General features: G+C 44.0%; 1 protein-coding gene across 2 annotated transcripts; it reads left to right on the forward strand.

Annotated features, from left to right (window-relative positions):
* The first annotated feature begins 7,471 nt into the window (after positions 1 to 7,471).
* sulf1 (sulfatase 1) lies at positions 7,472 to 27,784 on the forward strand. Of its 2 annotated transcripts, XM_034560423.1 has the most exons (22): positions 7,472 to 7,586; positions 7,689 to 7,742; positions 8,029 to 8,314; positions 8,803 to 9,042; positions 9,641 to 9,792; positions 12,366 to 12,535; positions 15,267 to 15,417; positions 15,534 to 15,709; positions 15,881 to 16,009; positions 16,513 to 16,569; positions 18,769 to 18,895; positions 20,965 to 21,178; positions 21,639 to 21,885; positions 21,994 to 22,090; positions 22,239 to 22,333; positions 22,484 to 22,555; positions 23,310 to 23,482; positions 23,596 to 23,738; positions 23,968 to 24,091; positions 25,524 to 25,557; positions 26,793 to 26,843; positions 27,627 to 27,784. In XM_034560423.1, the coding sequence occupies exons 3-22, from the start codon at positions 8,140 to 8,142 to the stop codon at positions 27,658 to 27,660; spliced, it is 2,661 nt and encodes an 886-aa protein (XP_034416314.1). In that variant the 5' UTR covers positions 7,472 to 7,586; positions 7,689 to 7,742; positions 8,029 to 8,139; the 3' UTR covers positions 27,661 to 27,784. The 2 variants fall into 2 exon arrangements, with proteins under 2 accessions (XP_034416314.1, XP_034416315.1); XM_034560424.1 differs by lacking the exon at positions 26,793 to 26,843.
* Positions 27,785 to 27,929: the final 145 nt, after the last annotated feature.

Raw genomic sequence — 27,929 nt, forward strand, 5'->3', positions numbered from 1 at the left:
TAGGGGTGTTTAGTTTCATGCGCCAGCAGCAGCCCTACACTTAACTGGGGTTTGCTGACTGAGCTGCTGCCACCTCACCATATCCCTCTTCTCTCTCTTTTTATTGATTGCTACTCAGAATCGATTTGTTTTTTTATTCTCATATATAGGGGAGCTTGTTAAAGGCTAAATGGCTGTTCATATGAATTAGTCGGCTCTATTGGTCAGCACATACCACTGTTTCTGTGATATTAAGCATATCACATAGCTACTGCCCAATTAATAGAAAGATAAATCATTGGCTACTGGGCCTGTCTGTTCTTTGTAGCAAGCATATCATCCTGAGAGTATAATTGTTATTATTACTAGCTCACTTAGCTTTTTCTCAGCAGTTAGATGGTGATTGAGATGATAATTGGGTATGTGTTTATTGGTTGAATCTGATACAAATCAAAGATCATCTTCATATACAAAACAGCTGCTGAACTTGTTTTTTCTTGAATTTATGTGTACTTCAGGGGCAAACAGCAGTTTGATTGTCTGGATCTCATAACTGTGATGTCTCTCAAAGCTTACTTTGACAGTGCTTGTTCAGTTTGAACCCAGAATATTCTGTTTACCTTAGACCGCATCCTTCTTTTGTCGCAAAAGATGGCTCCCACTGTATTGACACTGACATAACGCTCTGCATCATGAGGAAAAATAACTTTATTTTTACTCTAATCACAGACGCACACAAACACAGAGATGTAGAAAAAGTCACGCTAAATTTTATATGGAAACCATTTATCTACTTTCAGTATTTCAGTTGTGTTGAGACTCAACAACGCAGGTCTTATTTGCTTTGCCACTTTCCTCGATATATAGTCACACTCAAGTCAGTAGTCAGTGAACCATACATGGGTTGAACTTGGTAAACTGCTGAGCTTTCACAGAAAAGAATCCTTCAGACTTGAAGTTGCTCTCTCTCTCTTTCGTGTTCTTTCTCTGTGCCACCAGCTGATTTCATGGAAAAGAAGTCAATCTCTTTATTCTTGACAATTACCTCAGTGGAAACCCATTGAAGCAATTTGCCAAAGCTCTCTTTTGTGGTAAAAGGACTACTTTATCTGGGCTATATTTGACGAGTCAGAGAGACAGGAAAGCCACTCGTGAGTCAGCGGTACATTCTACTCCCTCTCGCTCTGACTTTCTCTGCAGCTCTCGCTTCTTCATAGAGTGTTTCTGATGGGAGTGTGGGTTTTGACAAGAAGTGGCTGGAGGAATATAAATGCGCTGTAATTTATTCATCTGAGGTCGTCTATCGCTAATGGTTTCCATTCATGGCTTAGAATAGATTTAACAAGAAAATGCTTGCTTGAGACTCGTATCCTCTAACTGTGGCAGTTGATCCTTTGATTGTGATTCCATGTTTTCATATCACACCATAAATTAAAGGAGTGGTTTCCCTCCGTTCAATCTCTCCCCCATCCTTCACCCTCTTTTCTCTTGCCCTTCCCCAATTTATTTCACCCTCTTGAATGGTAAATGTGCTTTTTTTTTTTGATTCAGTTAACTTCTAAAAAAAATCCATATGTTGTTTCTGAGGTCTGTTCAGGAAGCGTTCTAATATTTGATCTGTTTAAGGCTAATTTATGCAACTCAACATGTATGTATGGTAGCGTGGTATTTTCCCTTATAAAAAGATACATTAAAGGTGTGTGACAGCAGTCCCACAGTAATAGGCCCCCATTCATACTGTACACTGCCTGACATTTGCACCAGTCATCTGGGAGTCATGTCTCATGATCATTTGGAAGTGTAGTAACACTAATAGTACTTATAATCTATTTACTTGTAATGCCAAAGACACACCAGAAACATTTAAGTGCTGCATAAACTTCTCTCAGTCACTGGAATTTGAGGGTCCTGATGAAGCAGTTAGTGCATAACTTCATATTACTCTTCGTTTTGTTTATCAAAAAGGCAATATCAACTGCAACATACCAGATTAAAAAAGCAACAATGTATAACTTTTTCCCTCGGTCCGGACCAAATGAACTGAACCACAGGTGTGAAAAAAAGCCCCCTAAGGCCCATTTGTCAGTGTTACCAGCATGAGGCCTTTGCTTGGATATACAGACCTCAAACTGGGTGTCCATAGTTAATGATATGAACAGTTAAATATACACACCACCTTCAGGACAGGAACACACACATGCACACACACATACATAAATAAATACAGGCAGCATTCCCGATCTCTGAAAAGACCTTGTGTGTTTTTTAATCATTTCCCTCTTAGGTTTCTGAAAGCCTCCTCATGATTTCCAACAGACCACCTGGTGGCCCACAAACCATTCCCACTTTGAAGTCTTTTGGACCAGGATTCATTTAATTATACATTAAGATGCATCCATAATATTGATGGGGTGGCCTGGCAGCCTTGGCACTACAAAGGGTCTCTTACCAGGTCCGAGAGAAACATGAGGGGTTTAACTAATAGCCGTGGACGCACTCCCTCCAGGTTCACATTTCACTGAATTGAGGCCATTCTTCCTCATTAAAGTGGCCTGCGTTGTACCCCAAACACGCCGCATACCAGTGGATGGAATCATTTCTAGCTCTAACATCTGAAGTTTTGTAGTTGTAACACGGACATAACAAAGAGGCTGAATGTGCCTGTCAAGGTTAAGAGTTGTGAAGCTGTAAACATGTTGGAACAAAGAGCCAGTGATCTCTCCTCACTGCCTTGCACTTGGTTTTCTCACTGGAATTTTGTCATAGATCCTACGCTAATTTGGGCATTTTGGTCAAACAAATCAGTGGAGTTAAGAGTCTGAAAACACCAAGGTCTGAGCATTTTCCCAGTGCATACCCACAGCCAAGTGAGTGCACCGGCACAGAGGTCTCCTTTAGTCAGCTCAGTGTGGCAGACGGCCGGTTCTTGGTTGGTACAATGTGCTGCCCTTGGCCTGCCGGGCACAGCGAGCCCTGACACAGGCCTTCCTCAGTGTACAGGGCCCTCGTCCGTCCTCGTTGAAGCAGACCAGCCGAATTCCCTTGGATTACAGAAATATTTGGACAAACCTTAATCTACGGCCTCGCAATAATAATTTTTTCCCCTCTGAAAAGGAGAGGGAGCAATCAGCCAGCACCTCAAAAATGTCACTGGTCTGCAGCAAAAATCAAGAGATAACATACTAACATCGTTGTTCTCCACTTTTTAAAATCTCTACTGCCTCTAAGATCAGTTTGCAACATGTATGATTTCTCTATACTTTCAGAAATGTAATTGTTCCACTTCTCACATTTCTGTCATGGCAGACATCTGAGTGGAGTTCCTTAACAAAGTTGTAACTGTATGAAGAAAGGCCTTTGCTGTCATTGTGAGTCATGGCGCCTATAGTTTGAGTACAGCCTACAGAATTCAAACTATGCCATCAGACTTTAATTCCCCTCTCTTTGCCATTGTTCCTCTGTGACTTGGCTGCCTTGGAGATGGACTGGGCAAATATAGAGGGAGCGAGCAAGAGCGAGAGAGAATGGACAGGAATAAGAGGGGATTTGAGGCGCTTTGAAATGTCCATTGTCCTTAATAAATAGGCCTTTTTATGAATGACTGATTTACTTTAGTGGGGTAGGGCATCTGGTTTGGGTCTGACTTGCATCTTGTTTTACCTCTGCAAGTGAACAAGACTTAAAGTACAGAGGGCAAATACCCTGCTTTAAGAGATACAACTGTCAATCAGTTTATTTCTTCCAGAGGAATTCCTCTATGTGTCTTCTCAGTGTATCTGCTGTTCTTCATTGACAGCTGATAAATACATAAAATGCCACTGCGGATTGAACAAGCCAGATGCAGCCTGTTTGCCGTTGCTGAAAATAATATGCAGGCCAATCACAACCAGGCTTTCACAATACTTTTGTTACCTTCATACCTCTGTACTGAGCCCCCTCCAGTCATGTTTTCTTCCCTCAGAGTTTCCCCTCTTAACCCCTGTGTGTGGTTTGCCTCAGGTTGCTGAGGTTAGGTTAAACAAGCCACCATCAAAGCCATATTACCACTTGGGTCAGAGGAGGGTCAGGGTGCAGCAGGGTGTGTGGTTTGAGGCCCGAACTGAAGGGCACGACTGCCAACCAGCCACATAGTATTGCCCTGGATGGTTACACAAGCAGCAACTCTATTATGTTCAGCTTTTCTCAGCGCACAAAGCTCAGCTGTCTGTGCAGCCATACCAAACCTCTGAGCAAAGCTGCCTGTGCCAAAGGAGAGTAAGTAAAAGAGCTGTTTTCTGCAAGCAAAGTAGGGAAAAAACTTTTCTGTCATGAAAGTAAAGATTGGGAAGGTGTTGAGGTGTGCTTAAAGTCCCTAGTGTTGATGGCCAATAATCTGAAAATTGCACATCTTTTATGTATCTGGCAGCTGTGTGTCTGAAAACTCCATAGTGGCCTTTTTGTTCCAGTCTTTTGAACCCCTAGGCATGTTACGTTCCTCCCATCCCTCCCCAATATTCCTCCTCCAGCTTAACCATGAGGAGTACAGTAAAGGCTCATTTAAAGGGTCATTAGTGCTAATCCTCCAAAACAATGAGGAAGGAGAAACATTGTGCTCCCTCGTCCTCTGACTTTCCAGGAATAAAGACCTATTGTCTGTTCTACAGATGTATAGAAGAAGCCTGTTCTACCTATATCATATTAGATGACATAAATATGTGACTCATTCAAAATCAAGGGTTTATGAAAATTACATGAAACATAATTCTCACAGAAGGTTCTCAAAGGGTTCATGAAATTGTCCACATGCATTTTTGATCAGATGTCGGAGGCAAGTTAGAAGCAGTGTGACTAACAGGAGAGGTTCAGAAGCCAAGAACAAATAATCACTTTCAGATTTGAGCATATTTACTCATATTGTTCCTTGTATTTACAGTGTTTGAGCTGCCTCTTTGGCTTGAATACATCCAGTAATGTTTAGAGCTGGATGTATTTCCTGCTGTCTCTGATCCCCAAGTGTGCCTGAAGGCAAAAACTCAGGATAACACTTATGTATAAGCGTGTGTACAAACCGCTTTGTTTTGAACAAATACAGTAAATCCTATATAGTTCATCCTATTAACCAGTAATGAGTATTTAAACTATAAAAGTTGGGGGGCAGAAATTGTAATTCACTCAGACTAAGATTGTTTTAATTTTTTTTTTAGACTCAAAAGGTATCGGGAAGACATGTGCACTAAATATCTTGATTTATAATTGTGAGTAATGTCACTTGCTTTATTTCCCTCCACGTGAACGGGAAACCTCCCACATGCGTCATTGGTCTTCATACAACCAGCCAACTGTCATCAATCTACCTCTGGTCCACAAACAGCAGCCGATAATCTCTGCACACTGGTCTTGTCACCTAGCTGGTCATTTTCCTGTGGCAGTTTAAAGTTCCATATGTCATATTAGCACGAAGAAGTCATGTTAAATTCATGCCACATAAATATATAATAGTGGTGTTCCCTTTGATTAGGGGTGACTTTGAGATGGACAGTTGTCTAATGATCCAGGGGTACTTTTGGCAGACATTGAGCCGCAAGAAATCCTCCTGGTCATAAGTGAACTTCAGATGACCCTGTGAGGAAAGTGGATCAGGTCAAATTGAGTCAGGATGGGAGGTAGCCCAAAGGAAAAGTGGAGGTCTGCGCTTGTTCAGCAGCAGTGCCGTTTTGCACGCGTAACTTCGGCCCACATCCCATTGGTCGTTTATGTGCAGCACTTTTTTGGCCCTGCCGTCTCAGTCGTTTCAGACAGTGTAGCTATTGATACCACTATAGCTAACCACATCAGCACCACAAGGTTTGTATCAGATTCCACAATGAGCCTTCTTGTCTGTAGTCTTCCTTCTCTGAGTCGCATGAAGAGGCTATTGCTGGGAACCATTGGCATGTAAAATTGAATTTGCACGGGGTGCTAACTATACACTAATTGGCTGGCTGGTTTACAAGATGATTTTAGGTCTTCCACATAAATAGAGGCTTGAGTATTGTCTAGATTTGGGCTGCATCTTTTGTTTCTGGGAACCTTTCCCATTTATGTCTGCGGACTTGGACCCTCACAGCAGGCACATGTGTTTTTGTGCGAGAGAGCCCTGTGCGCGAGTGTCTTATGAGTTTCTGCATGTCACCATGTGTTTGTACAGTAGTTTGTGTTGTGTGTGTAATTCACTGTGAGGTTCTGTGCACTCTGCCACCCTGCACTGGAGGGGTGTTTGTCCAAACAGCGCCAATGTTTGCACAGGGCTGTCACGATGACTGGGCTGGCTGGCCCGGACACTGCTTGTCTGAAACGCAGGACAGACCAAAGTACTCTTAAAGCTCCATCTGAAGGCCTGTTTATCACAGGCAACATCAGACTAGTGGAAAAAAGGATACACATGATTCACCTATTGAGTCATTTGATGTGTTGTTAAGAGAACACAATTTGTAGGTGTGCTATCTTATGTAGGGCCATCTGTTTGGCACATCTATGAGAGCAAGTGTTTGCAGATGTCGGCTTTTTTCTGGATATGTATTTACTCTGTGTTACTGAAAGGACTAAAGCCACATGTCAACACGGTGCATTAATGACAAAATTGATTTCCATTTCAAAATGTTAATATACTAGTCCAGAGTGCCTTTCATTATGAGTAAGACCATAAATGATCACTTGTTTTAGGTATAGTTTTTACTCTTTGCCATTCGGGACTGGCCCTTTTGTGGAAGTGAGGGTGAAGGTACTCAGTCGGGTTCAATCAGGCTCAGGTGTCATAGACCTGCCAATTGTTTTCAGGCCATTAACTCAGGGAAGCGAGCAGTATGGTGCCACTCAGTGGGACTGCTGTCCATAAGGCACTTTTTCACGGGCCTCATGGTTCATCCCACAGTCACAAGCCAATCTTTTAGATACATTATTGTTACTGAAAATCCCCCTAATTTAAATCATCGTCACTTGTACAGTCAATCTCATAATGATACATTGGATTTATTGATTAACGTTTGAAATTGATATGAATAAGTGTGATGTCTCTTTTAGTGACGTCAAAATATCGACCTGCTTCTAATGTTGGGGAGAGCTCAGGCTTGGCATTCGTATCCGTTTTACGCTGCTCCGTGGCATCTAAGAAAAGGGCATGTAGACCTTTTATGACCAACCATGCCATTGTAAGTGAGTTAGAGGCTGCAAAGTGCTATGATGACTCGGTGGTAATCTGTGATTGGCGACAGTGGCATTGGGGTTAATGTAGCGGAACCCTCTCTCCGCCTCCCGTGCCCCCTAACCCCCTCCCCCCTAGTGTGGTCCCATCCTCCCCATCGGCCCTCTGTCACGCTTGACTCACCGGGGGGTGACTTTTGAGTGACAGATGGAAGGTGGACCGTGATTGGCCGACACAGGACAGTGGCTGTGGGTGTTTGAGTGCAGGCAGCCAATGGCGCGGTCTCAGCACAGTTGGCTGAACAACAGCTCTCCAGTAGAGATAGAGAGTTTCCGTTTGTGAGTGTGTGTTATCTGACACAGAAGGAGAGAGTGAAAAAACACAAGAAAAAGTACTTGGATGAAATGAGAAACGGCCAAACACAATGAGATTTATGGGATTCTCTGAGGTAAGATCTTTGGTTCTAGAGCTTCGCTTGCGGTTTTTGTGATCAAGTTGGGTTTATTCAGTTAAGGTCAGTAGAGTTGATGTTGAGGGATTTTGTTTACAGGGGAGTGTACTGATGGGGTTTCAGTCAGCACGCAACTTTTGTTGGAACTATTGGGTAAGTTTTCCTTGGTGGACCATCAAGGGCTTAAGCACGGAAGAATCGTGTTTGGCTTCTCTGTTTATGGATAAACTGTTGTGTTTCAGTATGATTTGTAAGCAGATGCACACAATGTCTCAGAAGTAAATATGATTAAATATTTACTTTAAATATGATTCTAGGCCTTTTCACTGACTGTCTCTCTGAGAATATATAACTGTTGTTTGCTATTCTACCCACTTTATTTCTATTTTTTCCTTGTTGTAATGTCTCCATGTGTTTTTCTCCTTTTGTCTCTTCACAGTTGACCACGACTGCGAGAGCTGCACGGGTGTAAGTGAGTGGCCTGGCTGGACCTTCATTTCTCCAATAATCCTCCCCTCTACCCACGCTGTCTCTTGTTCTTTCGGGAACCATGCTGATGCAGTGCCTGGGTTGGTTGGCCCTGCTGTCTCTGGACTGGGCTCCAGGCAGCTGGGCCTTCACCACCACCAGGGCTCAGGGCCTGAGGGGTCGCATCCAGAGAGACCGCAGAAACATCCGGCCCAACATTATCCTCATCATCACTGACGACCAGGATGTTGAGTTGGGTAAGGTTGGCACACGTTCTGGTCTTCCTGGAATTCTATGGGCCCAATTTACTTTTCATGGATTTTGGCTCTATTTTTACCCTACTTGTAAAAAAAAAAAATAAAACTTTTGTTTCCGTGATTTTTCCTGTTGTTGTTCCTGTCGCTATGCTGCCATAATCAATTTCTTTGTCTTTGTGGCCATTTGTATCAGGACGTATGTGGTCTTTCTTCACACATTAAATATTAAATAGAGGCCATAAGCCAGAGCAGAATGCCCATCTGGCCTATTAACTACTGAATAATAATGATTTGCCTCTCAGAGAATGCAGTTAGAAAAGATCAGGTATCTAAATGGACTGGCCTTTGTTATATACACAAGTGATTGTCATTTTCCAAAAAATAATAACATTTGTCATTGTGTGTATTGGCACAAGCTGTTTTTTTGTCCATGGAACATAATTAAGACTTTAGTAAATCAGCACTGACCTCAATCATCTGTCCTCCAGGTTCTCTACAGGTAATGAATAAAACCCGTAAGCTCATGGAAGAAGGAGGCACAGCTTTCACCAATGCCTTCGTCTCCACACCCATGTGCTGCCCGTCACGGTCCTCCATGTTGACGGGCAAGTACGTCCACAACCACAACACGTACACCAACAATGAGAACTGCTCCTCCCCTTCCTGGCAAGCTCAGCACGAGCCACGCTCATTCGCCGTCTACCTCAACAACACGGGCTACAGGACAGGTTGGTGAACAAGGACACGCACTTGCACATATTGACACATATCTATATACAATAATCAGCATTAGGGGCCTGCTGTATGCCCACCAGAGACCTCTTAATGTAGTGCGGGTGATGTTTTCACAGATTCTGATTGAGAACCATGACCATTTCACTTTTTGCCAAGACACACACACTGTCAATCACCACCAGTGAACATTGTTACAGTAAGCTAGACTCCACTGCTCTGCCTGACTGTTTGCTGTGCCAGGTCGCTGTCATCTCTCATCGGGCGGTGTCTGTGTGAGTTATGGGCAGGCGTTGGACTGGGCAGCTCAGTGGGGTCCTGTGGGCTGCAGCACGGCTTGCGGTTTTAGAGCTGATGCGTTAGTCTGCAATTAGCCTTCTCTAAGACGGGCTGGCTCCTGCCCAGCCTGTCCGAAAATGCTGGTCAGTGAAGCCATGAAAAAGGAGACAAAAGTTATGCGTCACATATACACAGAGATAAAGTCACACAGAGACGCATCATTTTCACAGATACAGGCATAAGCGAAAACCTTATATATGGCCTAAGACTTGCTATTGAAAGAAATCTTCATTTATCTCTCCTTCTATTCTGCAGGCTTCTTCGGCAAATACCTCAATGAGTACAATGGCACCTACATCCCACCTGGGTGGCGCGAATGGGTTGGATTGATAAAAAATTCCCGCTTCTATAATTACACCGTCTGTCGGAATGGTTACAAGGAGAAACACGGTGCCGAATATGCCAAGGTATGTGTTCCTATAATTTCTAAAAAAAGGGACCGTTAACTGAATCACTCGTTTATTTTCCCTTTATGGCCTGATGTAAAGACTTCGCCTGGCAAATTGCAGGTTCGACTACACTTATAAATACAGACAGTGAAGCACTTCACTTATCACGATGTTGTGATCTAGGCTGGCAGGTATTTTCATTCAAGAATTAAAGGGAATGACTTGAGCGGGAGTCTCCTTCTTTCTGCAGCATCCCTTTATTATGACGTACCTTACCTCAACATGTAGACAGCATATTTATGAGAAGCCGGTGATAAATGCCACCCTGCATTTGTTTTTGTCTCACTTTGCGTCAGTCTTTTCCTCTTATTTTGTCTCACTGTGAAGTTTTACTGAATTATTTTGTGCTATAATATCACAATAAAAGAAGAGAGAAAACTTAATTTTACAAGTGCCATACTCTGGAAATGAACACTGTGGTTACAATGTCTTTTTTGTAGCTCTGGATGGCGTCGGTCATCAATCATCCCCACATGTTTTTGTAAGAGCTGTCAGTTTGTTTTCGCAACTCCATGCCAATATCTAACCAGGTAGCGTAGTCCTGGGTACATGAAGAATCCATGAGGAGGTTTTACAGTTTGGACATATGTCAAGTTTCAAGATGGCCTTCCCAAAAGATGAGCAAACAAATGTTTGGACTGCTATTCCTCTGCCAACTTGGACTGAGGTGTAAAGTTACCCACACACTGAGGCCAAGGTGTTTACATGACATGGGCTTGGTCAGCAGTTAGTGGTTTAAAACCAAATGGACACACTATTTGCTATTTACTGTCAAAAACCATGAACCTGCTACTACTGGGACAACCACGGCTCGTGGAATACATTCACACAGGGTCAGTAGGTCGTGGTTTTCCACACAGAGTGCAGCTGGCACACCAAGGCATTGTGATTAGATGAGGCACTTGCCCAGTGATGTCATTCAATGAGGTCCCATTTGATTTTCCATCTGTAGGAGGCCTTTGTCAAAGACTTGCCTGAGATTTAGTTGAATTATATGATCCATACAATTTCTTTCTTCAAATTGCATGACGGATGACAACAGTCCTAAAGACACAAAGCAATGCAGTTTCATTGATATATTAGTGTCAATAATGCTTGAAAGGTTGTAAATGATAACTCCTCATGAACAACCCTCATTGATTCAAAGCCTCAACTCCTTGCTGCATTGCCATTCAAACTATGTTGGTTGTTATACAACCTAAAATGTATCAATGTCATTGGGGAAATTAAACCATATGTGAATGGGTTTGTATCATGTGACACTTAGTACTAATCATCTACAAAAGGTTCTGGGAAAAGTGATACTCTTCCCCTCCCTGACCATTTTAGAGCTGTTGGCCAGTCATTCCCCATGACACTTTTGCTTCCTTCTGAGTCTTTAGCAGCAGTGGCTCAGATTATGAGCTGGCAACACATAGAAAACAAGTATGGCAATGCTTTGTCATATGCACGCAATCAACAGCCGCCATGGGCATGTGCAGCCGGCAGGCTAGTAAAGCTGACTATAAAGCCTATTAATAGAGACAGGATGAATCGGCCAAACCCACTTCTGAAATTTCAGGAAAATCACCCTTTACCCTTTCATTCTGAACCTGGCACTCCCTTCCGCATGTGGTATGCCAGACAACAACTATGGCAAGACAAAACTGCAGGTAGAATGGTTAATCTGTTGGAAACTTGGCACATGAGACGGTGATTTTAGTTCAGGGTGTGACCTGCTGTACTTTTAAAAAGACAGACTCCAGGGCCATTTTGTCAGCCTGGAATAAAGGTTTTGATATCTCAGGCCATTGGGTTGTTTGATGTGACAATATCACAAGCTCTTTATAGTAAGCTACCGTTTCATTCACTAAGTCATCCTCTCTGCACATGCCACTAGATCTGGAAAACAGAGCATTTGGGGACTTTGTGTCTTTCCCATCTCCTGGATACAAGTCAACCTCAGTTTGAGCCTTATACCTGTCGAAGGTATTGTGTCTTATTTGTTCCGTTATCTCCCAGAGTGAATCCGTGACAAGAAGCAAGAAAACACGTTTAGTAAAAGGAAGTCAAATTAAGCTTAATAGGAGGGGAGGAAGCTAAAGGAGAAAGGGAGAGGATTAGAGGATAGGAGCTGTCATAACAACATCCCATTTGAGAGCGCCAGACTCCTCTCACCATCAAGTGGTGTCACATTCAATAGTGCAGAGATTCACTGATGAAGCAACAGCCCATATACTGTATACACATGCACAGACTCAAGCACACACTCACATTTTACACGCACATAGGCAAGCTGCCAGCTGTTGACTAGACAAATTGGTAGTGTAGTCAATGGCCCCAGTTCATATCCCCACTGGCCCTTGTCCATTTATTTTAAGATGACTGGATGAGGGAAAGTAACATGTCGTGGTGATTGGACGGCGAAGGAGTTTTATCAAAGCTCATGTTGTTTTGCATTTTTCTCCCTCTTCCACCTTCTCTTTTTGCCTTCTTCTCAAGATTTTAGCCCTGCAGCACCTAATGAATCCTATTTATTCACTCTTTTCCAGGACTATTTCACAGATCTGATTACCAACGACAGCACTAACTTTTTCCGCACGTCTAAGCGCATGTACCCTCACCGCCCTGTGATGATGGTCATCAGTCACGCTGCTCCTCACGGCCCAGAAGACTCCGCTCCACAGTATGCTGAGCACTTCCCAAATGCTTCGCAGCACATGTAAGTTACATTCAGACTCCCTTTATCACTCTTCATGGTTGCACATGCTTGCTTACTTGCTTTATGGATTTTTTTCTCGTTAACCTTTCATGATTTTGTCTATATAACGGTATTACAGTATGTGCCTCAATCCCCAGTGATGACAGGTTTCATAGAAGCTGCTAGGAACAACGACTTGGCAAGCATGAAATCAAAATGATTTATCATCCGAGAATAGCTGGGACAGATACCATGAAGAAGATCACGGATGGCTTTTTTCATGGAGCACAGCACGCATGCCGAGCTCACATTGGCCTTCAACAACTCTCATAACTGAGTTGAGGCAGCGTTGCAATGTGGGTCTTTCCATGGCAACATGCCCTGCCATCTCTTGGTGGGCCCTCCAAAAGGCTCCCAGGATGTACTCATTGAGTGGGGGGAGGGTGTCGTTGTAGAGAAGTAGATCTAAGTTTTAAGACCATTTCTGCTAAATGTTCCTTTCCTTTCAGTTTTCCCACTTCCTCCCTCTCACTTTCAAACCCACTTAACATTCTCCTCTGTCCGTTTGCTCTTCCTCTCAGTCGCTCTATCTGTTATATCTCTGTGTCTGTCTGTCTCTCCCTCTGTCTTCTCTCGTTTTCTCATCCCTCGGCACTCCCCCCCCCCTCTTCTCCTGTGAAATTCGCAAAGCACTTCCTGATCCTGTCCATATCAATCAGTAGTTTCTCCCTGCGGCTCTTGGGATGAGAGGAATGCATTGTGTGCTTTGGAACACCCTTTGTGACATTATTAATTTATTTTTAGCTCGAGCCTCTGGGTGAAAGGGGTGGAACTGGGGCCCGGGGGTGACTAAAGGGGTTGCCCCAGTGATTGTGTGCGGAATATGTGATGAGATTAATGTGGCAGCACACACTGTCGGTATGGGTGGGTGTTCGTTTTGCTGTATGTTGACAACATACTTACATAACAGATATGGAAAAACATTTTACTGGCAGAGGTTGTGGAGCAAATTCCTTTTATATATATGATTTTGTTTTGAACCTATTCCAGTTTGAGTTTTAATTAGTTGAAAGAGCTTTGGTAATTATCTACAAAAGCCATTAAGTCCCTGGTAAGGTCAACCGCTAATAGAAAGATGTGAAATTTGTCTGGTCTGCCACTTTCTGTCTTTTGAGCAGATGCCATATACCTCTAAACCAAAATGCATAGAGTTGGGAAGAGACTGCGTGGCAGTGAAGGAGGGGCCGCCTCATAAATCAAATGAGTGTCTGTACTTTTGACAGCAATAATAGCAGGGGAGGGTTTGATGTTAATGTCATTAACATTCCTCACTGAAGGTGTTTTTACCTTGTCTCTTAGGTGTGAGTCAAGCCCTTGACTTATTTTTAAACACTATAGTTGTAATGTGGTCTCTCATTGGCATGTCTCTTTATAGCAGTGAGTGTCTCAGAGTTATTCTGGTTGTAGCTATTTGTTTTGTGGGAACGTCACTAATCCTCAAGCGGGATGTGTCTATGTTAGGTCCTGCAAGGTCAGGAGGCATTCTGGGGTGAACAGTGGGCCTTGGGCCGCTGTAATCCAGGGCTAATACAACAAAACACCGACCTACGTATATGTGACAGGTGGCAGGTGTGACCTCCCCTATGGACTGGCTTCGTTCCACTGACCTCTGCATTCCTGGTTCCCTTGTGCCCAGGGCCCCATACCTTGGTGGCCCATTGCCCAGAGACAGGTCCCTTTGTGGGGCTTATTAGACCGCCTGGCTAGGTGGGTGAAGAGTTCACCCTTCCCACAAAGCAGGCCTGAGGAGACGAGGGCAGAAGGCAGCTCACTCAATCAGAGCAAAGCAGCTCCCAGCAGGTCTTCATTAAGTATCTAAGTCTTGATACTTTGTCCAGCTGCTTATTCAGTGGTAGAACCTGTTTGTTTGTAGTTTAATTTTGTAGTGAATTTCTACAGTAGAGGGAATTATTTGTTATTGTCACATTATATGCATACACTACCGACTACAAATATGACTGTGAATTCTGGGGATAACTATATTCTGCTTACAGTTTATTATTCATATACTACTTCGCTTTGAACTGCAGAAACCTTGCAGACAGAAAGTCAACTTCATACATTAGTCTACTATTCATGTCTCTCCTTTACTTTACAGCTACAGGTGAACAGCTTCTCTCACTCATAACTCTCCACAAACACGACTCCCTCCCCCTCCCTCTTGCTCTTTATCAACTCTTGTTATCCCCCATTTCAAATGACCATGACTTATTGAGTTTTTGGTCCAGAGGTTGTTGCAAACTTGACTTTGGGGCCTATTATTTTCTCAAGCAAGTGCCAACCCTCAAATGACTTGTCTGTGCCAAGAGCGCCGTGAAGCAGGGAGACTCTCGTCTCTGTGTGAGGGGAGAGATGGTCAGAGAGAGGTGTGGAAAAACAGCTAAGGTGCTGGCTGCTGAGTATTTAGACATTTCCTTCAACAAACAGAGGAGCTATTGATGCGTGCCAAACACAGTGGACAATTGCGGCACCTGTTACTGAGGAGTAGTTGGTGAAAAGTAACAGACAGGTGTTTTTTGGCATCTTAAATGGGGTCTTCGTAGATGTTGTGTGCTCTGATAACTCCCCATGGTTATTGTCTTACTATTATGAGATCCCATCAGGTCCACAGTATATACATGCATCTAAATACAAGTGTTTAGTTTTTTTAAATGCCTGTCTCATGTCTCCCTCCTTTGTGTACTCCTACTAGCACCCCCAGCTACAACTATGCCCCAAATATGGACAAACACTGGATCATGCAGTACACAGGTCCCATGAGACCCATCCACATGGAATTCACCAACTTTCTACATCGAAAGAGGCTGCAGACACTCATGTCTGTAGATGACTCTGTGCAGAAAGTAAGTTTCATTACTGATGGGCTTTCTTTTAGGACTTTCATATTCGTTCCTCTGAGGCATTTCCTCTAAATATCTGTGTGTTCTATCTTCTTATCATTACTCATCTGTCTTCTTAGGTGTTTGAAATGCTCGAGGAAACTGGAGAGCTGGACAACACTTACATCATCTATACAGCAGACCATGGCTACCACATTGGTCAGTTTGGCTTAATCAAGGGCAAGTCAATGCCGTATGACTTTGACATTCGTGTGCCGTTCTTCCTGAGAGGACCCAACATCGAGCCAGGGGCAGTGTAAGTAACAACTAAAATGATCAGAGTTTCTTGGCTGTGCTGGGTGTATTTTGATCCGTCTTTTTTCTCAGTGTGTCAAGTTTTATCTGTTTTTACTTTTCTTTTATATCTATCATCATTGTATGTATTTCAGGCGATTAACAAAATGTTATGTGCATGTATTTTTTTCAGAAACCCTCATCTGGTGCTCAACATTGACCTAGCTCCCACAATTCTCCACATTGCTGGCCTGGACACCCCTCCAGACATGGATGGAAAGTCCATCCTTAAACTGTTGGAACAGGAAAAAACTGGCAATAGGTGTGTATGGATCCATGGTGTAATATATATTATGTACAGTAATTGCACGGTGTGCATGACTTGTGCAACAGTCGTATTCATTTTCCATTATTGAGAAAATGCAAATTTCCGTAGCCAAAATAACTGCTTTTGCTCCAAGTGAGCACAAAATGAATTTGGGGCAATTTGGTGGATTTTCCTTGGCTGCAGGACTTTGGCTCTGATTCGCTGAGGTTATTTTTCTGAAGTAGAATTTGTTTGCAAGTTGAATCATAAAAAAAAAGCACAAACAGCTATTGTTAATCCATCTGCACTATTAAAGAAAAAAAAAAGTCACATAAAGAACAGGGATAATCAATTTAGTGCTCAAATAGCATTAACACCATTCCCATGAACCCACAAGGTCTTGAGCTCGCTATGATCAACCATAATATTGGCCAACTGCATGCCTGACATCCTGTAACTGATGGTGAGTGCATAGGCCATTTGAAATCTATAAACGTTGTGCGTTTTTGTTTTCCCAGATTCAAACCCAACCGGAAACCCAAAGTCTGGAGGGACACATTCCTGGTGGAGCGAGGGTAAACTGGGGTTCTTTATTCCCTTTCCACACCACAGGCACATCCATGTCATTGCAGAGCATTGTGTGTCACACAAAACCTGACAAAACATTTCAATGAACCCAAAATGTGCAAGGCTCAACGACGTTCCCTATTCCAGAAACACATCCATTTTTCCTATCTGACAGACATTTCCTGACCACAGTTGGCTTGAAAGGCAGTGGTGGTGGATGAGGTTGAAATATCCAAAGTTGTTTGGTAAAGCTTTAAGCAGCTGGCAAATTATGACAGTTCACGCAAGAGGCGTTGACACATGTGTAACCAGGTCATTTGACCTTTTACCCAAAAAAAAGTATGTTTTTTAAAGGGGCCTTGCATGTTTTAAGAACATTGATCGGGGGCCCTAAATCTGACTTAGCCTGCTGTTCGTGCACTAGCAGAGGCAGACGGAAGATAGCTAGACGCATGCAAAATAAACAAAGACTCGCCAGGCTCAGGATGATGTTACCTGAGGAATGGCTGGAAGGCTCACACTCAATCCACTCACAGGACATGTCACCAGCTCCCCCAGTGAGGAATGCAGCAGCCACGCTGTAGCCAGCGTTCGCCTGTTTCCCCAAGACTGTTTTCTTTGTAGTGCACGCAATCGCATACAGCACATGCTCTCACACAAACCCTGTCAGTTCTTTATTTAACCTCTACTCTGCTGCGTGATATATGTTGCAGAAAAATGATACCTCCAAACTGACAGACCGCTTTTGTTCACTTAACATGTTACGCTGTGGTAATGCCAAGGGTTCACTGACAGACACCGGACTGCTTGGAAAGAAAGAATCTCATCAAGACTTTCCTACAAGACTTTGCAAAGTTACAATTAAAAAGATAATAGAGAGAGAAAAGACATAGCTGCATTGGTAGGAAAACAAGGGGGAGAAAACAGTAACACTGGTTGAATTCAGATTTTACTGGCGCCATGTGTAAAGATACTGTATATCAAGGCATGTCACGTTCTCCCATACAGCTGCCGTTTTTCCCCCACTATCATTTCCCCACAATCCCATTTTTTTCCCCAAATCGCAGGCTTGGCCCTGTCATCTCCTTTCCACTAATTTGCTCATTTGCCAACATCTGCAGACACACATCCGAGAGCACAAAAGAAGCACTCGTTAGCTGTGCTGCTGTGCATACAGATCGGTCTCCTGCTGGCGCATGTTTTTGTGGCAGAAGAACTAGTTGGTCTAGTTGGTCTGGACTGCTGTGTACGAAATGAAAAGAGTGTAACCTTTGACATGTAGGGGCTTTAGCTCTTTTAATCCATTCCTCCATTAATCCACACTGTTTATAAAGGCTGCCAGCTTGTGCGCCTGTCTCTAAATACTGAGATTAGCCTCCATGGACCTTTCGCTCTGTTACTCAAGCACTGATGTAGCAGCACACATGCAGAGGAGCTAATGTTTCTTGTACAGTTCTCTCACTGCTCATGTGATATACTCTATCATTCAATATCCTCACATGACCTTACAGTACCCTTCCTCCCAACCTGTGAATTGCTGACAGACAGCTGGGGCTGACTATGTTGTTTGAGAATCTAATAATCTGCATAATGCAGCCATCAGGGAGTGACATCGACAACAACTGTGAGCTCTTTAATCACCCTTGGCTAAAGTGTTGAGACTACAGCCAAGCCAGTGTGTGAACATTGGCCGTTTTCCCCTGGAACACAGCGCTAGACAAGATCGCACAAGACAGCGGCCCTAGTCTTGCAGTGCACAGGTTGCTCTGTCGCCGGCATTCTGTCTGTGGGTCGGGGGCAGCCAGGCCATGTTGGCAGATAGTTGGGGACAGGGAGGTTGGTATGGCCTTAGCAGAGACTCAGCCAGGCCTTGTGGTAGTAGCAGAGGAGAAAGGGGCAGTGCAGTTGAACGTGATGCCAAGCCAGGGTCACACAGCGTGGCCTGGAGCTGAGCCCTGGTGGGAGGCTGAGCTGCGCTACATGCCCAGACCCTCTGGCACACAGAGATGCTTCATAACTCATCCATTCACTGGCTATGACCATGAGAGGCACACAGGACTGACAGTGACTGAAAGTTAAAAAAAACAGGAAACAGTGACTTCAACTTTTAGCTCAGTCCAGTAATACTTTAATATTTGAATAGTATATTTAGTCTGTTAGTTGATGCTGATTTCCTCCTAATTGTGTTTACTTGTTGTGTTGCGCAGAAAGATCCTGAGGAAGAAGGAAGACTCAGTGAACACTCAGCACACCAACAGCCTTCCCAAGTACAAAAAGGTCAAAGAGACTTGCCAGCAGGCCGAATTCCAGACGCCCTGCGAACAGCCTGGACAGGTAAAACAAACAAATGAAACAAGCCCCTGATATCCACTGAGGAAGGTTTCTTCAGTTCTTTTCTCCCTGTAATGAGTACCACTCCTGATGTGGCCTCCATGTAGCCTGTTGAGCTATCCCACAGGGCCAAAAGTGAAATAGCCATTTAAAGTGCATCAGTTGGTTCATAATTGGATTCTTTTGCACTGTTTTGTTAATTTGTTGGTACTTCCCTTTCATCTGTACCCATTAATTTCCTGGCAGCAACAGCCAAGTGGTACAGTATGTGGCCTTGGAGCACACAGACCAGAACAATACAAATTGTTACAAGTTTAAGGTAGCGTTAAATGACGTGCAGGGTTTCTGAGGGGCTGACTAATGCGGTCCAGATCCAGTTTATGGTCACATAAATGTGTGTATGAAACAATCAGTTATTAAAGACCGCGATGGAGCAGCTCTAGTTGAGCTCAGCAGTGTGTTGTGTGAATGCATGTGAGGCTGTGAATACAGTGTGCACCTGTAATAGTGCACAAAACATTTGTCTCCTTGCAGCTGTAACCATTTACAGTGTACATCATAATATGTTGCTGCATAGCATGCAGGATAAGGTTTGGACATAAGTGGCCCGTCTGGCATGATTTAACATGACCTCCCAGTGAGCAGCCTGAAAGCCTGCGGTGTTTGTCTTACACAATTACAGGGGAGATGGCACTTACAAACAGCAGGCAAGGCTTTATCGCTCATCTTCATTTTGTTCTTAGCTCTCTTTTTTCCACCTCGTCAGTTTTACAGTTTGTGGTTTTCCTTTAAATGACAACTCATCTAAAAAAAAAAACTGAAGCATTAGGGTCTTTAATAAGGACATTCAACTTCAGTCATGAGAGTTTTGTTTTTTAAAAAGCCTTGGAAGTTGCTGTTTATTTTTAATATGACCGCATGAACTTGGTTCAGAGAGACCAGATTTTTCAAAGAGCAAAGCCTCCGTTGTGTTTTTGTTGTCAAGCTTATGCGGCCCTTTGTAATCAATCGAGTGATATACCGGTATGGGTTTCTCACGGGTACACCAGATTTACTCACGAGGGACAGAGAGAGGTCTCTGTTACTGTATAGTTTCGGGGGTACATACTTTGGGTCTTCCACTATCTGCTCATGTTTCAGCCTGCCTGGTCATCCATGTCTGCTGACCACTCCTCCTCCTCCTCCTCAGTTTCTCATCCATCTTTGCTGTGCTGCTCTGCTGCAGCGGTGCTGTTGAGCCTGAAAAGCACTCGCAGGAGGGAGAGCGTGAGAGAAGGATAAAGAATTACAGAGATTATTTTCATCCCTGAGTGACAATACATCTCTCTCTCTCTCTCTCTCTCTCTCTCTCTCTCTCGTGCTCGCGCATCTTGTCTAATGCTAAAATAACAGCTTTGTTTAGGCCGCAAGCCCTTCGTAAACTCTATGAGCCTTCCAGAAGAAACCGGAGCTGCTTCATGGCCCTTTGTTTGGACTTTTGTTTCCACACTCGCCACTGATCATCAGCACTGTGCACTACAGACGTGTCTCATCCATTTATACAAAAAACGAACCAGCGACACTACTCACAGCAATTAGTTCAGCTTTCTTTCTTCCGAGTGGGAATAAATGTTGAGAAAGACGGAAGATGTAGGACAAATGCGTGGACATGCATCTATACAATTAGGCTGGTGACGCACTTACCCCGTGTGAGAGTGATAGGGGATTCCTCTTTATTTCCTAGACACCAGACAGCCTCAATTCATTTCATGTGGTTGTTTTGGTTTATCGTTCCTGCTGCTTTTGGATGCCATTCTTTCCCGCAGGCTGCGATTTGCCTGATATATCTTTCAGAAGTATGTGTTTCTCAGAGAGTTTCAAAAATTGAAACGGAGGCTTTTGTCTGAGATTAAGTTTTTCACTTATTATTGACTTTGCATGAAAATCTGTTCATTGTTAAAGTAACATGGAAATGTCCTAAAGGGATCCAGCTCAAAGACACTTGATCGCATCAAATCTACACATATAAATGAAGTTAGCAGAGAGACTATTGTTTCTCCCTGTTTATTTCTGCTGGGGTTGTCGTTGTGCAGAAGTGGCATTGTGTGGAGGAGATCACAGGGAAATGGAGGATACAGAAGTGCAAAGGTGGCTCGAAAGAAGGCTCCAGGAAGAGGGCCCGCAGCCTGAAGCCCCGCAGCAGTTATGACCACAGAGAAAGGGGCTGTGACTGTGGGGAGACACTCCTCAGCCCCTCCAGGTCGGACCGCCGTTCCCACCGCCAGCTATCTTCCTCTTCTGGTCGTCGTGAGTATACATACATCTTTTTTGTTCAACATTGTATGATGTCTGTCTATCAAAACAATTTGGTGAAAAATAAATCTGCAAAGGCCTTGACTTCCTGCTACAAATTATGTATGCTCTTAAGGGGAGACATATGCACGGAAAAAGTAAACATCCTGCAACAAGTCCTGCAATTGTTCTGTGGACGCTGCCTTGAGTGTGGGCGCTGTTGGGATTGTGGTTTGTTGCCCTCTAGTGTTGCTTAGGAAAAGTGCAACTGACGTGTGACCACTGATAACCTTTTGAAACACACTCCAGAAAGGGCCCAAAAGCTGAAACACTCAGAGTTGGACATCGGGGTTTTATAATTATTTCAGGAGCACTGAAATAAGGAGTTGATGACTAAATGAAAGTATACAAAATTTGTAATATTGGACATAAACATAAAAACATTGCTTAACAATTTTATTTGGTCATTTTATAGGTTATCGTCCACGTTTTGTCCACACCCGGCAGACCAGGTCCCTGTCAGTGGAGTTTGAAGGTCAGATATATGACATTGACCTCCAAGCAGATGATCAGTCGGCTGTCCGCCGCCGTGTCATCTCAAAGCGTCACTACAACCCAGAAAACCCTGAGTTTCATTTGGGGTCAGATGACGGTTCAGAGGAGATGCTGGCGGATGACACCAATGCTGTGGGATACCCACACTCTGTGAAAGTTACCCACAAGTAAGAAGGCAGCCTCCCTTAAGAATCTCAGGAATGACTTTGCATTCATATTTACTGTATGTCTGTCAAAAGAGCCGAGTATGACAGGGTTCTCTGCATCTGTTCCAGGTGTTATATCTTGATGAATGACAGTGTTCATTGTGAAAGAGAAATCTACCAGTCCTCAAGGGCCTGGAAAGACCACAAGAGCTATGTGGACCAGGAGGTGAGTGTCTGAAGCTCAGAATGTCAGACCATAAGCCTGACACACACATACACACACACACACACACACACACACACCAGGTTACGGTCAAGGATTTGTCTTAAGAGTTAAAAATAATTTATAGTATTTGTTGCATATTTAATTCCAGATTGAAGAACTTCAAGACAAAATCAAAAACCTCCGGGAAGTGAGAGGCCACCTCAAGAGGACACGACCAGATGAGTGCGACTGTGGAAAGAAGAGGTTGGTCATTTCAATTCCACCTCAAAAATACATTTCTCTATTTGGTGTTATTTCCACACATAATGCAAGTTATCAATAACTTGTTTGAGGCCTGATGCAAATCCCTATTGGAGTCCTTAGTCTCTTTTTCTGTTTATAAAAAAAAAACAGCTATTTTAGCAAAGGAGACAGAAACAAGGCAGAGAGAATGAAGAGCAGGAATGATCAACTCCATCCCTTTAAGTGAGTTTCTCTTCCCCTCTAATTATGGGTTTGCTGCATTTAGTTTCACCCCTTTGCCTAATAATTCATACTGACCCTGATTTGCAACCCATGACGTGTGTAAAGAATGTATCTCATCATGCTGTTTCACTGCTGAATATCTTGCATGGTCACTGCATGGTAGTTTAAATATGAAGCTCACGTTCATTGAGATGACTTGGTGGATCCCAGATGACCGGCCCAGCATGTGTGTGTTTTAGTTGTGTACTGTGCTGTGTTGATGATGTTTGTCTAGAAATGTTTGTTTCTGGAATCGAGTTTGAATGCAGATGCATGGCATGGGATCTTTGTGTGTGTGTGTGTGTGTGTGTGTGTGTGTGTGTGTGTGTGTGTGTGTGTGTGTGTGTGTGTGTGTGGAAAGACGAAATGACTCAACAGAGGGGAACTCAGTCAATCCCTCCAACACAGTGATCAGCTTTCACCAGGAAACATTGGAAACAGATTGTGCCGCTACAAAGCAGCTGTTTCTTTGCTGCGCCTGTTCAGGCCGGGAGGAAAAGGGGACAGTGGCTAGAATGTCATCCCAGAGAAAATTGGACCTAGTAAGAGCTTAAACATGAAAGTAAGAGGCTGTCATATTCTGGCATCGGCGACGCCTTCTAGAAGTCCCCTCCGGATCCTCCACCACTGTGGTTACTGGCATTAGAGAGGGCAGGGGATGATGTCATCTTTGCATCAACGCTGTTGTGTAATTCTCTCACGTTTCTCCCCACAGGGAGCCAGCGCACGAATTAGATGGAAAGGCCCAGTTGTACAACGAGATCCGAAGGAGAAAGAAGGAAAGGAAGGAAAAGAAACGTCAGAAGAAGGGAGACGACTGCAGCCTGCCCGGCCTCACTTGCTTCACACACAACAATGACCACTGGCAGACTGCTCCTCTCTGGACATGTATGTGTATTGACTTCCAGCCTCAAGCACAGTTGAAAATGAATTATTTGTCAGGTCTGTTAAGATATTTGTGGAATTGACTACAATTACAATGAATCTTGATTCCTGTCTAGTGGGTGGATTCTGCGCATGCACCAGCTCCAACAACAACACCTACTGGTGCTTGAGAACCATCAACGAGACCCACAACACGCTGTTCTGCGAGTTCTCCACTGGCTTCCTGGAGTACTTTGACCTCAACAATGACCCCTACCAGGTGGGTGAACAGCTTAGTCAGCTGTGCTTTTTGTTTGTGTCTGTCTTCTTTTACTCTCTTTTGAAGTCTTTTCAGGGGCACTTGCATTTAAAAACTGTATTTCTTTTGTGGGAGAAGGAACATCCTGCCCTTCGTTGGACATGGCTAAACATGCTAATTTATCACCGTGACACTAAAACCACATTATTTGTATGATTGTTAAATTTCTGTGTGTACTGTACCCGTGCAGCTGACCAACGCGGTGTATACAGTGGATCGGGATGTACTGAACTCGCTCCATGCCCAGCTGATGGAGATGAGGAGTTGCCAAGGTTACAAGCAGTGTAACCCTCGCCCAAAAGGCCTGGACACAGGTAAACATGCTCACTTTCTGCCCGCTTATTGATCCCTAGTTATCTGTCCAAAAATGGTTGGGCATGTGGACTGTTACACTGGGTTTAGTGGTAGTTGTTATGCCAACAATGACTGAAACAGATGTTACACTCAGTTAATGCATTGAACAGTGTATTCAATTAAAATGAGTGAAATGAACACTTAATGCTGAATTAGTAATATGAGTTATGGAAATAGGAACCGGTGTGTTTGAGTCTAGTCTTCTGCCGTGTTTCCAGTCTGTTTCAGTCTCAGTGGTGTGTATTTGCACATATCTGCATGCAGCATGTGTTTGAGGATGCCCCACTTTAGGTGGCGGTCAAGGAACCTTCACAGTCTTGTGTGTCTTTTGTGTTGAATTAAGACCTCTCTTTCTCAGCCCAGGAACGTCCACTCTGTTGGAAGAGTTTCCCCTCTTACTGTACACATACTGAGTTCTGAATGAGAGTATTCTTTATTAAAAAGGGGCCATGTCACAGTTGAACGTCCTGACCTTCATCCTCGTTGTGACTCACCGGGTGTTAAAGATATTATTTGGAGGGCGCTGTCATCAAGGCAGTTGAGGCTGTCATTTTATTTGAGCCCGTCATGCATCAGTGCCATAATCAGCCACAATGTATTTTTTTTTTTGTTACTACCACCACATGATCCAAGCATCCTTTACTGAGCAAACATCCCAGCAACGGAGGTAGTTATGAAGTAATGTAGTGATGACCGAAGCCCTGTATGGCATCGCTGTAGCGTTCGTGTGTGGCATGAACTGGCGCCGTTGTTTATGACCTGAGGATAAAAACGTAATGTCTGTAATTACCAGCTGGAGAGTGGCGCACTGGAGCAGCCAAGCTGTTCTGAGAAAACTGATTGTGTTTCAGTGCTGGCGCGGTGGACTTGTCCAGACCGTGCCAGCACATGTCACATAGCAGCCTAAAATCTCTTACTTGTACTGGCCGCCCTTGCTCGGTGTGAAGCCAACTCCTTGTGGTTACACCAAGTGATGTTTTTGTTGGAGGAATAGATTAATACAATATAACTATCTGGTGAAATGGATCTAACATTTACTTGCATCTATTTGCGGAGTGTGACTTAAGCGCCACGATCACCTGACTGGATAACCTTGTGTGTTTTTCTTTGAAAGGGAAACCCCCGTTGAACTCTACACCTCACAAAACACTCAGTTCTGATCAATCATCATCTCCATCCAGCCCAATCGTATGACCTTTCAAACTTTTCCTCCCAGTTTTCCAAATCTCTCATTCCTCCCTCCTCATTCTGATCATTGGATAATTGCATTTCTCCATAGGGAGTCGCAGCTGTGCATGAAGAAATCTTCAGTGTGAATGATCTATTTATTTCCCTCTCGTATCTCCCTGATTCAGAGCATTAACAATCGATTGCTTTTATTTTTCCGATCAGGAGGTAAAGATGGAGGAAGCTATGAGCCACACAGGTATCCACCAATTTTTGTTTCTCTTCAGTGGCTTCTTCTTTAACACCTGCATGGGCCGAATGGCCTCATTCCCACTAATCCATCCATCCATGGAGTTGCTGGCGCTTAATCTGTGGCTGCATGCTGGGGACACGCTAACAAATCATAACAAGAGGATTTCTTTCCTTCTCATTAAAGCACGTTCATTTGTTGTCACCTCCGTGCAAACAATCACTCAGAACACATGACAGATATTGTCTGCTGCATATTTTCACAGCTTTGCTTGAGAGTGAAACATTTAAAGCAGTTCCCCTCCCCCCAAAATGAATCCTCTTTAGCTCCTCTTACGATAGTATTGGCTAAATAAAAACTGAGGGGTCACATACTGAGGTGCTGAATATGTGCTTCAATGCATGATGCTGTATCGTCCCACCCCATGCATCACATTCTACATGAACGCCTAAAGGAGGAGTTGGACCTTTTGGCCAATCAGCTTATTTGCTTTCTTGCAGAGTCAGAAGATCAACACCCCTCTCATATCTGTACGTTAAATATTACGCTTTTTTTTTTTTTTACTATCATTTGCGGTTTTAGGGGAGTGGCTATCTATGTCCCCCTGCTTCCAGTCTATAAGGCTAAGCTAAGCTGACTGTCTCCTAGCTGTAGCTTCATACATGTCCCGACAAGAAATGAGAGCGGTATCAATCTTCTCATCTGGGGCGGCTCGGGAGGTAGACCGGGCTGTCCACTAATCAGAAGATCGGCTGTCCGATCCCCGGGTCCTTCAGTCCACATGTCGAAGTGCCCTTGGACACATTGCTCCCGAAGGCTGCGCCGTCAGTGTTTGAGTGTCTGTGAATGAGCACTAGATTCAACCCTGAGGAGCAGTTTGGCTGTTGTTGTGCAGCCTCTGCCATCAGTTCGATGAATGTGTGCGTGGATGGGTAAGAGTTGGCATGTAGGGTACATCGCTTTAAGTGGTCAAAAGACTAAAACGCTCCATTTACAATTAACCATCTAAATCTCGGGGGGTGGGGGGCATTTTGGATTATTCCTTTAATATCACCCTCCATTGTCATTTTAGCCATATCTACAAATAAACCGTCATCACATTCGTGTTCCGGTGTAGCATGACATTCAGATGCCTCTCATGGCCATCAGCTAGTGGTAGAGTGGACACTTGAGTTGCTGTGACATCTCCGTCCTCCCACTGACCTCTGCCCTTTTGACCTCTGTTTCTGATACCTGCTTACCAGGCAACAGCAGCATCGAAAGCAGTCAAAGAGGAGACCGAGCCTCTACTTCCTGTGAGCCCCTCTGTCGAACCATCTCCATTCTCTAGCTCCAATAGAGCTGACCTCACAAGGAAAGCCAACCTAAAGTGGCACTGGTGCTTCTTTTCCTCAGCTTTTACTTGCAGACACTTGAGCTTTTTTTCCTGCATTTTTCTAATCTATATTTTGATTTCCTTTATGATTTTGTGTGGGCATATACCATTCAGCAGCAAGCTCATTGTCTGTTTTTTTCCTTCTTTTGTTGATCACCTTTTTGTGTCCTCTGCTGTTAAATTCTTTTATTCCAGGTTGCCTGACTTTGCATTTCAATCCAGTGCCGACCTCTCATTAACTATGCCATTCCATATTTTTTTTTATGTGCAGCTCAGTATGTTCGTCTATTATGATGGATCATTTAATGTTTTTCCTTTCAGTCTGTCTCTCTAATGTGAGTGCCTAAGGCTGCATGTGTTTGCACTACTCATGGCTTGAGCTCAGTGTGGTTGCTGTGTTTGTCTAATGCTGCTTTGCAGTGTGTGTGTGTGTGTGTGTGTGTGTGTGTGTGTGTGTGTGTGTGTGTGTGTGTGTGTGTGTGTGTGTGTGTGCGTGTGTGCGTGTGTGCGTGTGTGCGTGTGTGCGTGTGTGCGTGTGTGCGTGTGTGCGTGTGTGCGTGTGCGCGTGTGTGTGTGGCGTGCGTGCATGTCTTGCTTGGGGCCTCGACCCCTATGGAACTGGCTGCTTTAGCCGGAGGCTGGTGTCTGGGTAAACTTGAAAAGAGCTCCTTCTCACCGTCTTCTGTTTCTCTCTGTTTGGCAGCACACAGCCAATATGGGACGGACGACAAGGTTAAACTTCCCAACTTGACAGACGAGGAGGTGAACTGGCAGGGACTGGAGGATCTGTATAGCATAAACGAAAGCCTTTATGAATGTCGGCCTGACTACAGCCCCAGCCCAGACAACTGGGTCAACTTCCAGAAGGATATAGATAATATGTTTGCACTGCGACACGTTTTTAACAAATTCAACCGAACCCATGACGACTCCACCCTGCCAGAGCTGGGCTCCGGGGCCGGGGGTGGAGGCTTTGAAGAGGGCAGCGGGGAAGAGTTGGCCTCAG

Source organism: Cyclopterus lumpus, chromosome 20 (assembly GCF_009769545.1).
Source record: "Cyclopterus lumpus isolate fCycLum1 chromosome 20, fCycLum1.pri, whole genome shotgun sequence".
NCBI lineage: Eukaryota > Metazoa > Chordata > Actinopteri > Perciformes > Cyclopteridae > Cyclopterus > Cyclopterus lumpus.

Excerpts from the sequence above, each read along its gene's own strand:
- sulf1 (XM_034560423.1), top strand. The coding sequence starts at position 8,140 with ATGCTGATGCAGTGCCTGGGTTGGTTGGCCCTGCTGTCTCTGGACTGG. Across the intron at positions 15,710-15,880 it reads AACATCGAGCCAGGGGCAGT|AAACCCTCATCTGGTGCTCA; the intron begins GTAAGTAACAAC and ends TATTTTTTTCAG. Across the intron at positions 16,010-16,512 it reads CAGGAAAAAACTGGCAATAG|ATTCAAACCCAACCGGAAAC; the intron begins GTGTGTATGGAT and ends TTGTTTTCCCAG.